This window comes from Caretta caretta, chromosome 8 (genome assembly GCF_965140235.1).
Source record: "Caretta caretta isolate rCarCar2 chromosome 8, rCarCar1.hap1, whole genome shotgun sequence".
NCBI classification, from domain to species: Eukaryota; Metazoa; Chordata; order Testudines; family Cheloniidae; genus Caretta; species Caretta caretta.
The window spans coordinates 14,668,156-14,682,282 of NC_134213.1; the positions used below are offsets into that span (position 1 = coordinate 14,668,156).

The 14,127-nt window shown below is 40.9% G+C and overlaps 1 protein-coding gene across 4 annotated transcripts in view; it reads right to left on the minus strand.

The window, feature by feature from the left end:
* Positions 1 to 14,127, minus strand: part of FNIP1 (folliculin interacting protein 1) — a 94,185-nt gene that overhangs the window by 54,257 nt on the left and 25,801 nt on the right. For 3 of the 4 annotated variants that reach the window (XR_007358197.2, XM_048862602.2, XM_048862600.2), the window contains exon 2: positions 648 to 774. Coding sequence is in view for 3 of the 4 variants with exons in the window: in XM_048862602.2 (XP_048718559.1) it covers positions 648 to 774 (127 nt within the window). In the remaining variant the exon portion in view is untranslated. Of the gene's footprint in view, positions 1 to 647; positions 775 to 9,963; positions 10,678 to 14,127 lie in introns of those variants that run through there. The other variant, XM_048862601.2, reaches the window with a different exon arrangement.

Below are 14,127 nucleotides of genomic sequence, written 5' to 3' on the forward strand. Positions count from 1 at the left end.
AGAGGATGGCTCTAGACTGTTCTCAATGGTAGCAGATGACAGAACGAGGAGTAATGGTCTCAAGTTGCAGTGGGGGAGGTTTAGATTGGATATTAGGAAAAACTTTTTCACTAAGAGGGTGGTGAAACACTGGAATGCGTTACCTAGGGAGGTGGTAGAATCTCCTTCCTTAGAGGTTTTTAAGGTCAGGCTTGACAAAGCCCTGGCTGGGATGATTTAACTGGGAATTGGTCCTGCTTCGAGCAGGGGGTTGGACTAGATGACCTTCTGGGGTCCCTTCCAACCCTGATATTTTATGATTCTATGATAAGTGACTTTCCAGCAAAGAGCTGGTACAACAGTTAGAAGAAGAAATTTTCTACTGCCTCTCTGTCACCATACATGGCATTGCTCAGGTCAAAGAAAGCAAGACATCTCTGAAAGAAAAAGGTTAAAAAGTCAAGGAATAAAAAGATCACTATTGGAGGGAATCACTGAAGCTCAAATACTTCGCAACACAATATTTATTTAAAAATAGCATAACGTGGATCTTTATGTTTGAAATGTGAACACATATACAAGCATTTTATGTATAAATCTTGTGGTACTTTTAAAAGATATACAATATACTGTAATCAAGTTTCAGTTAAATGATTAGCAATGCTCACCGACACGGATACTTCCTCGGTTTTTCTTTTAGAGCTGGAGTCAAATAAGACATTTCGCCCTCTTCTTTCACAGTCCTGATACACAATCAGTCGGATCTGACTTGGGTCAAACTCCGGCAAAGGCCAGCTTGAATGGAAAACAAAAGGACAGAAGCGTCTATTACCACAATGAGTTATTACCTCATTCCTTTTACAATTTTTGTAGGCCTGACTTTATTAAAAAATAAAATCCTACACATGCAACGGCGATTTATTAAACACTTTGAACCTATGGCAAGCATCATGCCTATGTAGATAGAGGACCAAATCGCACACTGGTGTAAACTGGTTTAATTCAGCTAACAGTATTCATCATAGTAGGATTTCCCAATTCTCTCGGTTTTATTGTGAGTCTGGTGATTTTTAGGGTATTTTTCTTAAAGCCCCAGCTGTGGGAATCAGAGATTGCAAGGGAATCTTCGCTTTCATTTAAAAAAAACAAAATAAACACACACACACAAACAAACCAAAACCCAGCGGTAGTATTTTTTTAATCCCTCATAGTTGCAGAGAAAAACTTGAAACCGTGAAGTGAGAGGCCCCGAAAGCTTCAGGAATCCAAAGGCAAATAAATAGAGCCCAACATTTCCTCCCAGTCTCGTGATTTTTAAGCCGAACCTCAGGATTTTTAATGCTTGGGGTTGGCAAAGCTGAATATCCATCAGCATTTACCTGCACAACTGAAAAGAAATACACAGAGAAATCACTCACCCTCCCCTTTTATAAGGGCCCAAAATACTGTAAAATGACACTTACAATATTGGTGTTAAAACACACGTCGTGCTTAGGCTGGTGTTGTTATTATAGATGGGTCCACACCAAAACCCTAGATTAGAATCACCCTAAACACTAGACAGTTTACAGCTGGATGTGGCTTGGGCCTTTCTCCAATTATTAGAATTGCTGTATTCCGACGCAGAGAGAAAGAGTTTGGGCCACCATCACAGGCATTATAAGATCTTGTGTTACTAGACTGGGCCTTTATTGAGATTGTGCTTTCTGGTCCCCTGAAGACACAGTTATCCCCAGCAACTCCTCCTGTAGCCTGGTGACCCCCTGCAAGCCTTCTGCATTCAGGACATCCAGTGACTTATATTAATGGGAGCTCTGCGAATTGATAGCTTGCAAGGGGTCAGGTCCACAGGGTACTTTTTACCTTCCTACAGATGGTATTGCTTTTATGGCTACATCATAAACTTATGTTATTTATATTTTTAGCATGTAAAGTAAAGTTTGCTTTGCAGCCTAAAGAGAGTGGGAGGCCATGCACCGTGACTCCACAATCCAAATAAAAAAAGAAATTACGACGGTAGGGTTGCCACCTTTCTGATGCCTTGTAACTGGACCCCTATGGTCCCGTCCCTGCTCCACCTCTCCCCCTAAGCTCCCACCCCCTTCTCTGCCTCTCCCCTCAGGCCCCAACCATGCTCCACCTCTTCCCTCGAAAGCCCCGCCTCTTCCCCCCAGATTAAAAACAAACAACAACAACAACAAAACCGGATACAAATGGCACCCAAGAGACACAGGCCAAAATCCAGACTGTCCAGGTGAAAACAGGACAGGTGGCAACCCTATATTATGGAGTAACTAAAAATATTAGGAATCTGTAAAAGAAATTCGTAAGTGTTACTGGTAGATTAGTCTCAGCCTGGGGGGAATTTACGCAGCAGCAATAAATACAGTTCTCTGGGTCTCTTGGGAGAGGAAGTCCATTTCCTAACAGCTTAGCCCCACAATTTAGCAACAGAGGAGAAAAAGAGAAGCTGCAGACAGGATACTATGCAACAAACAGTAAGAGGGGGAAAAAATACAAGCGAAAACTTGAGCAATTTACAACTGAAATAAGTTGATGTCCAGAGGTTTCTTTGGGGAGGAGAGTGAGAGGAAAGATTCATGGAAAAATACATTCCCTTATCTACCCATATAGCTCTAGCTATATGTTCTTTTCATAAATGGTACCTTACTATGAAGTAACAGCCGTGTTAGTCTGTATTCGCAAAAAGAAAAGGAGGACTTGTGGCACCTTAGAGACTAACCAATTGATTTGAGCATGAGCTTTCGTGAGCTCTCTAAGGTGCCACAAGTACTCCTTTTCTTTTTGCGAATACAGACTAACACGGCTGTTACTCTGAAACCTGTCATTATGCAAGGCACTGCATTTAGCCGTATGGAGTGGAAATCTATCAACTGCATGAAAAAACTTGTACAGATACAGACAGACATCATCTTCCTTTCCAAATGCAAACAGATGGACATCGTACCAAAAGGACTGAAGTTCCGATGAAGTGAGCTGTAGCTCACGAAAGCTTATGCTCAAATAAATTGGTTAGTCTCTAAGGTGCCACAAGTACTCCTTTTCTTTTTACTATGAAGTGTAATTGCTATTTGGTTGAGATTTTCACAGCACTAGGGGATTTAGACTCACATGTACCACTCATGTTAAGAGCCTGGTCTTGTCTTGGTGTACACACATCAAGCTAGTTACCCTCAATGAAATGTAGGAGAAGGGCAAAAGACCAGCATTGCTTGCAAGCGCTGTACCCCCAATGAAAGCTGCATACCTCAAAAGCAGACCAGACTGCTAAATAACTGAATTCTACCCAAAAAAAGTACTACGCTTTGCTAGGACAGCTATTAAAATGGCACAACAGAGTCAGAGTACAGCGCTTGCAAGCAATGCTGGTCCTCTGCCCTTCTCCTACATCTCCTACCAGCAGGCCCAATCCTGCGGCCCACTGAAATCAATAGGAATTTTGCCATGACTTCAGTAGCAGCAGATTCTGGTCCATTAACACTGCAGACTCTGCAGCACTGAACAAGTTCTGACTGATAGCTGGCATGAGAGTCCATTCAAGATCTGGTGATGCTCTACTTCATGTGTCACTTACTGTGAAACACAAACACACAACTATTGGTTGGGACTGCACCAGAAGAGGGTTATTTAACTGAGATAGACACCAAACCACTACATTTGGGGATGTTTGGCCCCAAGCCAACCCCCTACACTCAATCTCTAGCTACTGAGGCGGGGCCAGTAGGTAATCTCACGCTCACAGCCCCAGTAGGAACATATGGCTGGGGCATCTCCTGTCCCTAGGTAAAGTGGGTGGAAAGTTTAGAAACCATTCTCATGAACTATGCCATTGACACTATAATAAGCAGGTAATAGTAATAAATAAATAAATAAATAAATAAATAATCCATTGCTTGCAAAAACATTATTTTCACTTGCCCCACTCCTTCAATGCATTTGAATTTGCTTCTCTATTAAACAAGAGCAGGACTTCTATTAGTCAGTACTTCCGACATTCAACTTTGAAATCGCTTCACTATCCTGGCAAAGAAGGGCAGGAACCATTCCAGATATTCAGGAAAGTCTGCTTATAACAAGCTCCAAGAGCAGATTACACACTAAGAGGAAAGTAAGCTAAATATAAAACCCTTGCTGCATTCTGCATCATATTTGAGCAAGATAACAAGAGCCTATTTGCTTCTCCGTTTCTGCACGTGTCATTTTAACTTTCTTGATACAAGTAGTCAACGTGTGCTGTAAATCATATTCGTGATAGTCCCAGTTTAGTGTTATCTGTGTTACATAATATAGCTCTAACACACAGCTTTAGCCTTGCAAAATATTCTCTGGCAGTACTAGAGTGTTCCCTGAATCGGAAGAAACTAAAGAGTACTAGCAGACAGTTCAATAGGGACAGGCAGTAAATAGAGGCAGGCTGGCCCCTCAAACTCACACCTGTCCATTCAGCAGTTAGGGTATGTCTATATAGCAATTAGACACCCATGGCTGACCTGTGCCAGCTCACTCGGGCTCACGGGGCTGTTTAATTGCAGTGTGGACATCTGGGCACAGATGGAGCCTGGGCTCTAAGACCCTGTGAGGTGGGAGGATATCAGAGCCTGAACCCCGCAAACCTGAAGCAGCTGGTACGAATCTACAGGTGGGTGCCTAATAGCATTGTAGACATATGCTTAGACACATATTTTAGCAAGAAACAGAATACACAGAGTAGTTTTGCTCTCCTGTTTAGCAGATGTAAAGTATTGTAAGGCTGACATCTAAAAAGAGCATCTGGAGAAAATATACGAACTACTGTCGGCTATATGTAGTGCGCGCTCCCAAAACAAATACTGCAGAGCAATACTCTGGGACAGATAGTCGCTGTTGTAAAAGAAAAACTTACATAGCTAAGGATCTGCCCATCTGTATTCCCAAAGTGTGGGGGATTCTCTTCACTGCAGAGGAAGATGATGGTCCAGTGGTTACAGCACTAGTCTGAGACTTGGGGTTCAAGTCTCTGCAGTGCCACAGACCTGTGTAACCTTGGGCAAGTCACTTAGTTGCTCTGTGCCTCCATTCCCCATCTGTAAAACGGGTATAATGGTACTTCTCTATCTCATAGGGCTGTTGAAAGGATCAATATATTAAAGACAGTGAGGCACTCAGATACTACCATAATGGGGCTACCTATGATAGAGGGCCCAAGCAAGGCTGTCAGAACCATTTAGTTCTTAACCCGAGACTCAAAGGATACAAAAGGATTGCCTTGTATAATGCCCCTCTATTGCTGACAATTTCACGTGTGTGGCATAACAACCTTTGGGGAAATTATGGTAACACGCAGAGAAAACTTTTTCTTTGGGGAGGAGAGTGAGAGGAAAGATTCATGGATATACCCATATAGCTATATATTCTTTTAATAAATGGTACCTTACTATGAAGTGTAATTGCTATTTGGTTGAGGTTTTCACAGCACTCTAGGGGATTTAGACTCATGTGTAGTACTCATGTTAATGAAAGCTGTGTCTAAACCTCCCAACACTGCTGTGAAAATCTTGACTGGTTTTGTTAATGAGAAGTTTCTCATGCATAAGCCAGCTGCTGCTACTTGATCTTCCTGTGGAGCTGATTTTAAGAAATCTCAGTCGGTTGTCATGATAGAGGATTGTGATGTCACAAATTTCATATTCTGAAGGACCAACAGAGGAAGATGGGGTGGACCATTTCATTTAGCACCACAGATCACCTGTCCTGATCGTATTATTGTAGTTCCCATAGGCCTCAAATAAATACTAATAATTCGTATAGAGTGAGATTTTCACATGCACCTAAATAGTTTAGGAGCTTTTGAAAATCCCATCCGTAATTAGCAAATCGTGTAAAGAATATGGCTGTTCAAAGATGGGAAATATGAGAAAAATAGCCTCTTTAAAGCTTATATAAGCAAACAAATTATTTAAAACGCAACTCAAAAATTTAAGTCATTTTCTTTAGATCTTAGCAATGAAGTGCTGGAACCTGGCCCCTAAATGGTGAAGAATGACTTGGTTCTACAGGTACACTTCCAGATATCACATAGTATGTTAGTCGAATCTGCTGCAATTAGATCGTAAAGATGGACTTCTCTCCAAAGGGTAATACTACACAACACAACCAAGTGGGTGCATCATTTTTAACTTTATCACCTTAAATGTCCTTGTCATTTCTGCTCCTGCACTGAATGGGGAAGAAGTGGGGGCATAAGGAATTCTCAGAATACTACCTGGCTGAATCACCAAACTAACGAAGTAATTTTCAAAAAGTCACAAATGTTTGCAAATCTTGTTAGAAGTAATATTGCTAAAACATCCACTCATAAAAATTCAATGGTCAGACATCTCTTGCTCTTCCTTTCCCCTCTTTGAATCCCATTGAATGTAATTTGTTTGCAAAACCATTTAAAACACCACTGCTGAGATTTGTTCAGTAGTATACAAGTCACCGTTCTGAATTCCCTCTCATAAAGGATTTTCTCACACATCTCTAACACACAGCATTTGTTGCTACCACAGATATTTCTTGACAAAGCCCTGGCTGGGATGATTTAACTGGGAATTGGTCCTGCTTTGAGCAGGGGGTTGGACTAGATGACCTTCTGGGGTCCCTTCCAACCCTTATATTCTATGATTCTATGATTCTCTTGAGGGGGTTAGAGTGATCTTAAGATGATGTTACACCCCATCCCTATGGATTTAATAAATGAGAAAACACACACACAAATCCTCCCTCAGTCCATTAAAAGTTCAGTTTTTTTATCTGTAACTAGAAACACACAACCCCCCCTTGTTCTTCTTTAGAATATCAACAGAACCTTTTTCACCACAGTAAGAAATTACCTTAATGATGTTTTTTTTTCTCTTGGCAAAGATTTTACCTCAAATAAGATTTCAGGTCTAAATGACTTGGGGCAGTACCAGGTTACTTTTTAATAACTAACACAACTTTTCTGGAAGTACAAATGAAATCAGAGCAAACTAATCAAGACACCAAATAAATAGAAACCTGTAACTTAAATTACCAAAAAGCAAAACCTCTTTAAATAAAGATATGGCCAGGTCTCCAAACAGCAAGCTAAAACTATCAGTCAAATTACTGTTCTCAACATCATGTTACCCATAGGTATGAAAACTGCCCAGTGATGAATCACTTCAAACTATTTTTAAAAGCATCTACGCAAATGATATTTATAGTTTACAGCAGCTTATCTGTTCTGCATGTTTTTCATGTTAGCACCTTTTTAGAACGTTGATAGGAACAGCCACACTGGAACAGAACTCGGGTCCATCTTGACTGGTGCCCTCGCTCTGATGACGACCAATGCCGGATGCTTCATAACATAGCTAGCAGGACAATGCTACGTGGGGGAGTGGGAGGAGGATATTTTTTCTTGGCCCAGCTGGTGATCAGTTACACTCCGAAGCATGGGGATTCACAGCCCTTGAGGTTTTAACTAATCTACCTGCAGATGCTATTCTTAGAGGATTATTATGTATATGGCAGTTGTGATTAGAGTCCCCAGTCCAGGATTGGGACCCCATTATGTAAAGTCTTGAACAAACATATAACAAAAAGTTTGTCCCTGTCCTGAAGAGCTTAGATTCTAAGTCTAAAGGTGTAATCCATTTCTGAAATCTTTCTAAGCTGTATGCATTTAAAATATCCTGCAGCAGAGAGTTACACAGTTTAGCTACAAGTTGCATAAAATATATATTCTTCTATTAGGTGTACATGTGCTGCCTATTGATTTTGAGAGCCCCTCAGTTATTTTATTATGGGGAGAAGTAAACAGGAGCACCATAATGGCCTTCTATGTACCATTCATTACATTATCGCTATTACTGCTGATCTTGTTCCATCCCTTGTCACCTTAAGGATTTCCTTTCCTTTACCACTCCCCAGTCCTCCAGACATTTTTGCTGTGTGCTCCTGGATCTTTTCCATGCCTATGCCTTTGAGAAGATGCGACCAAAAAAAAAAAAAAATGGAATGCAGGACTTGGAGTGAGGACATACCATGTTCTCGAACATTTTCTCACCACAAGTGAGTAACTCACTCACTGTTTTGACTGCTACTGTACTTATACAGACGTATGTTGAACTATCCAGGACACATAGATCTTCTTCCTGAAAGAGTACAACTAATTTGGAACCCATCAGGTAAATAACGGGTGGTGTGTTGACAGTATTTCCAGTTTTAATGTAGCCATTTTTACAAGAGACACCAGAAATGCAAATGAAAGGAATTATCCAAGAATAGGGAATCCAGTTCATACCACTGCTTTGCATTCATGGTGTTTTCAGCAAGGAGTTCTACTTAAATTTCTGAGACGTAATATGGCCTTATGGTTGCAGATGGGGGAAGGAGATAAGGAGATTCCATTGCTAGTGCAATTACAGGACCAACACTTAGAAAAGCTTTGCAAGGTACAGTTGTCCTTAAAAGGTCTCAGGCTGCTGCAGGGTTGTGTGTTCATTTTGGTGAATTTTAGGATGTACGGCCCAATCCCGCAGAGAAAATTCTGACCTATGTGATTTGACAAAGGCCACAGTCAGGGTCAGCTGATTGGGAAGCAGCTTACCCTACTGCCCTCGTCGACACTGCCTCCTACAGCTGTGAACTTAGTCTGGGATCTTCCAACAATCAAGGGTCTGTGGCTATGGATGGCTGTCAGGGAATAAGCTATGATCTCTAAAGCAGAATCACTGACAAGCTTTTATCCCCAGCCATTGGTTTGAAGAGGTTACGTTTTCAAGGCTTGACACGAGGAAGAGGGCTAGAAGCTGACTTTTCTTGTAAATGAAAGCTGAGTCTGCTCTTTTACATTTCTTGGTGCTCCAACCCTGGAAGGAGGAAGGGCACAGCTGCAGGCTGCAAATGCCAGCTTTGTGTCACATCTATAAATCTGTCTCATTGATCTACCAGTTTAGCAATCCTCACTTTGAGTAACTGTAATACCCAGTCCCTGGGATCCTTGTGTTGCTTGCACTGTGCACATACTGTACCATTGGTCACACAGAAAACGGTCAGACATTCTGTACTCTGTACAGTATACCGGGACCTAAACTTCAGCTGGTTTCCACCTTTACTGGCTCCTAAATTCTAACTTGCTGTCTGAGTCCCTAGCTGCAAACTACACTAACTTCGTTTGTTTTCATTTTTAACTCCCACCTGTTAGTCACTTGCCTCTGTTTATCCGTTCAGCTCTCACTTGGATGCCTAATTCACACTTTAAACTCCAATACACCCTAAATGCCTTTTTAAACATGGACTTAGTTCTTCTTTGCTGGCCCCCGAGAAAAAGTACTCGGAATATAAAGACACAGTATAGACTGGTTAACCATATTATAATTAACACGTTAACCTGAAATCATCTTGAGACTGTGAAAATAAATACCCCAGAAGGTTTGTGAAAAGGATTAAATATGTTGACCATCTTTACAACTTGACTTCCAGCAATCAAGAATTTAAAGTCAACATTAGCAATTCCTCAACATAGATTTTTGGGTATATTTAATGCATGCCATTCCAGAAAACACCTGGTTAGTTTCAAGAGGATTTACAAACACACACACACAGACACACACACTTTCCCTAATTTGTTCTTTTGGAAAACCAGTCTGTAATATATAAAAACACACAAAAAGCAAGATTAGTCCCTTCAGATTAAATTCATTAGCCCTGAACACAACACTTTTACACAACACAACATTATTTTAGCACATCAGCATTAGCCTTTGCAAAATTATAGCAAATGGCATTAATTTAAGGTATTTTTAAAATGCAGAATAGTGCCACTCTATATACAGCTATAGGCATTATCAACTATATCTATTTTAGAAAGCATGACATTTCTATAAAAAATGTGTTATGTCATCAGATCTATTGTTAAGACATTTAGTAACCAAATTGTTAAAATAATTTCAATAACGTGAGGATTTATCATACCTGGGAAGCATCTTTGTCCCCCAAGCAGTTCCACTTTTCAGAATCCCTATAAACTCCTGTTATGCCCAGCTGCCAACCCAGGTTAATAATAGCAATGAGCCATATTCATCCAAAACCACAAGACTGTCAGGTGACATATTGAGAGGTCTGAATTTAACTCAAACAAAAGACTCTCCATGCGGCAATGCAAAAAGCTTAATCCTGGCAACCGGATCATAAAACCAGCCTTAAAGAAAGCAGATCCCTGAAGCAAAATATGGACTTTTCCACAAGGATCCATCTACACTGTCCTATAGTTTCATAACCAATATCCTGTCCTTCCATTCCGCTGCCCAGTCCAGGATCTTTACTAAAGTAAACATTGTCTGTTTTTCCAGTTCCTTTGTCTCCTCAAGTGTATTACTGCGGAGGAGAGAAGATCAGTCTAATTCATTTGATAGCTAAGTGCTGCTTTGGCAGTCAACGTAGGCTGTACATGCCAGTTTAAATCTACCCTTCTTCTTTAGTGAATCCAATATGGGTTGAGCCTCATGACCAGAATTCCCTGGCAATTGTGGCTGCAGTTCTAAATCCCCAGGATCCACATTTGTCAGGAATTCAGACTGATCGAAGAAGAGGGGAGAAAAACAAAGCAGCTTGCTCTCAGACACCTCCCCCTTGACATTCTTGGAAGCTGCAGGATGCTCCAGTCCAACCCAGGCTGACAGGCTGAGCCAGGCGAGTGGAAAAGCAAGCACTAATAGCCATCATGTGACCCAGAGCTGTCAGTATATGCCACCTGGATCTGCAATGAGCCTGCCAGCCAATCCCAGCTCTGCTATGATTCATGCACACAGATTTCACCATTAAAATAAGGCCTTTAAAGGTTTAACAGGATAGGGTGCCTGCTTTATACTGGAAATCCAAAAATGATGCCTACAATTATTCACAGTTATTGCACAGGTTTGGATTGTTGATACACAGTTACAATGCAGAACTGAAGTATGTTTCATGCTAAGTGAAAAAGGAAACATTTCATGTTTTCCAGCAACCTCTATCTTTCCCCACCATCAATCTCCAATAGGAACAAAGAAGGCACTGTATGCTCTATAGAGGCTCATTAAGATTACAAGTAATCAGGAACAGTCAAGACAATTGGATGGCAATATACAGATTAGAAACAGGAGATGTGTAATAAGACCTGCTAAGAAATCCTGACCAGCTTCAGAGCTGTAAACAAGGTTTCATAACTGCTCTTGGGGTAACCCCTGGCCATAGATGGAAGCTGTTTGGTAATACCATCACAAGAGCAAAAAGCTCAGTGTTTACAGGATTTGTCCCAAAATCTTTGGAATTGGGTGGACAGTGAAACATCCAGAAAAGTTCAGCGTGTGTGTGTGTGAAAAAGTAGGATATATGCAGAGGTAGAAAAACAACACACAGTGGGGACCATCATCCTTAAAAATCTGGGAGGAACCCCACTTTAATTTTACTCTGTATCTGGAAACTTAAGGGTTTCGCTAGCACCTAGGATACACAGGGAGTTATCAGAATCTGTTTTCCAACATTAGGATTTTCTGCAGCATCCCCCCCATCGCAAAATGCACTACTACTGCTAATCCCTTAATTTCATAGAAGCGGAATGAGCTAATACATAGCTTCACAAACTTCATTCCTGGAGCCTGTCCTGCAGAGGATTTCCTACCTTCCAGGGTGAATTCCATTGAAGAACACAGAGTTCCTGTACAAACAGATACCCCTGTGGAACACGCAGAATGTTAGGACTCCAAGGGCGAATCCCTCGCTCCACTGAAGCCAATTGCAAAAATCCCACTGGTTTCAGTGGAGTCAGGATTTCACCTCAAAACTCTACTTGAGTGGTGACTTTTTGATCCCTTGTAATGGGAACAGGAAATAAATACCAGAAGTAGAAACTCAGTATAACATCCTGAACTACAATCTCTTGTGCTCATTAGACTGACCAAAATTAAGGACCAAAGCTCTGATCCTGCAAACAGTTATGCATATGTTTGACATAACACCTAACTAGCGAGTAATCCCAGTGGAATCAGCAGAACTACTCAAATGAGTAAAGCTAATCATGTGAGAAATTGTGGGCGGGATTGGTGCCTTAAACTCAGATTCTGCCTTTCATACTCTCAGCTCCCTTATAGATGATAACATTTGACCCTAAGTTATCTTCTTGCTTACCTAGGGGCATAACCAATAACACAGTAACATGCTCTTGCTAGAATGAAATTGCTTGAAAACCATCTATGTTATGTGCTCTGTATGCACTGCTCTCTATAAAAGTCAATGATGTCAAAAGTGACCTTTTTTCCTAGGGATGCAGCAGTGATGAGTTGAGCCCAATGTATTATGTAAACATTTATTTACAGGAGTAACGCCTGAAGTTTCCATATTATCTCACAGTAACTTGAGGCACATTAAAGAGACAAGCTTTGAAAGAGGATGCAGCCACAGTCTAACAAGTGAGCAGGAAAAAAATCTGAATGGATATCACTCAAGATGTGCGAAGTGAAGTCAAGCCTCAGAACTACAGACAGACAGCAACAACCTCCGCATCCTATACTGACAATCCTCTGTATGTTTCAGGAAGGCCATAGGAGAAGTTAGAAACACCACCACCATGATGCATACATACAGAAACAGTCAACCTTTTCCTGGATGGCTACCCGAGACACATCCTGTTCCACAGAGATATATGCGTACCCCACTTCACCTGAGGACCATGGGAGTTTCTGGTCCCATAAGGAGCACAAGATCAGGCTCTGAGTTAGTAAAGTAGATCTAATCACACTTTTGGTTATTTCCCATACACAGTTGTGTCCTCTTCCCTGTGCTATTAGCATGGAATTAATTTTGTGATAGAGATGCAGCTTCTAATACTGATAGGTGCCTCCATGAAAAAGGTTTCAGAGGAACAGCCGTGTTAGTCTGTATTCGCAAAAAGAAAAGGAGGACTTGTGGCACCTTAGAGACTAACCAATTGATTTGAGCATGAGCTTTCGTGAGCCACAGCTCACTTCATCAGGTGGCTCACGAAAGCTCATGCTCAAATAAATTGGTTAGTCTCTAAGGTGCCACAAGTCCTCCTTTTCTTTTTTCCATGAAAAAGGATTTCTAAAAATTTTGTAGGTCAGAGAGAGTTGTCTTAGTTTCCCATTTAGGCCAATATTTTCCCATTGACTTCAACAATGGATACAGATGCTCAGCACCTCTGAAAAATCAGGCTGTTTATTTAGGGGCTTAAATATCAATTTAGGCAACACAGCTGGTAAATACTTTAAAAGTTCAAAGTTCAAAAGCAAAATTTGCCAAAATGTCCTTCCTGAGGCCTCAATCCCACAATGAACTCCATGATAGAGGATCCTAGGCTCTCTGCACACTGAAGGCCTGCCTAGATGCAGGGGTCTCTTTGCACGTAGCAGCATCCAGGATTGAAGCCGGAGGTTTCATCCTTAAGTCATTGGGGCTTCCTGCACAGATCACAATACTAGATTGTTACAAACTAAGGCAACAAAGTACAGCTAAACCAGAATAAAATAACCACTCACACAGAAAGGCGTTTATTGCCTTTACCGTATACGGAGTCAAAACTGCAGCCAAAGCATAAATGCAATTTTGGGGAACAAATCACCTGATTCTAAATTCTTGAGATAAAAGTTTATTCGAACCCCAAGTTCAGGCTAAATAAAGGAGTTTCAGCCATTTTGTCCAATAGTAGAGAACACAATGAATAATTTTTGCTTAGAATTTGTCTTACGTAAGTAAAGTTCCCTCACATGCTTGGTGCATTTACACCAAAAACCAAAGCCAAGAAATGGTCCTATCTTTGGCTAGTAATGCAAGATGACAGAAGCTTGAAGCTAGGGCAGAAAAACATAACGAAAACCAATGATGATTTGATTTGAAACCTGATTAGAAATATTTTCATCCCATTTTGCTATAAAATACTTGCCTTCCTGGAATTACTATTGAGCTAGACTTTTAAAATTTTTTGCTTTATGTGCATTTTTGGATCATTGTAGAGAAGAACTACTGAATTCCTTGCTGGCTGGGAAAAGAAACTGACAGTATTGAATAGAGAACCGTAAAGGTGTGGAATTGGAATATATGTATATGAATCCAGGCTTTCTCAGCAGCTTAAAGTTAGCAGCAACC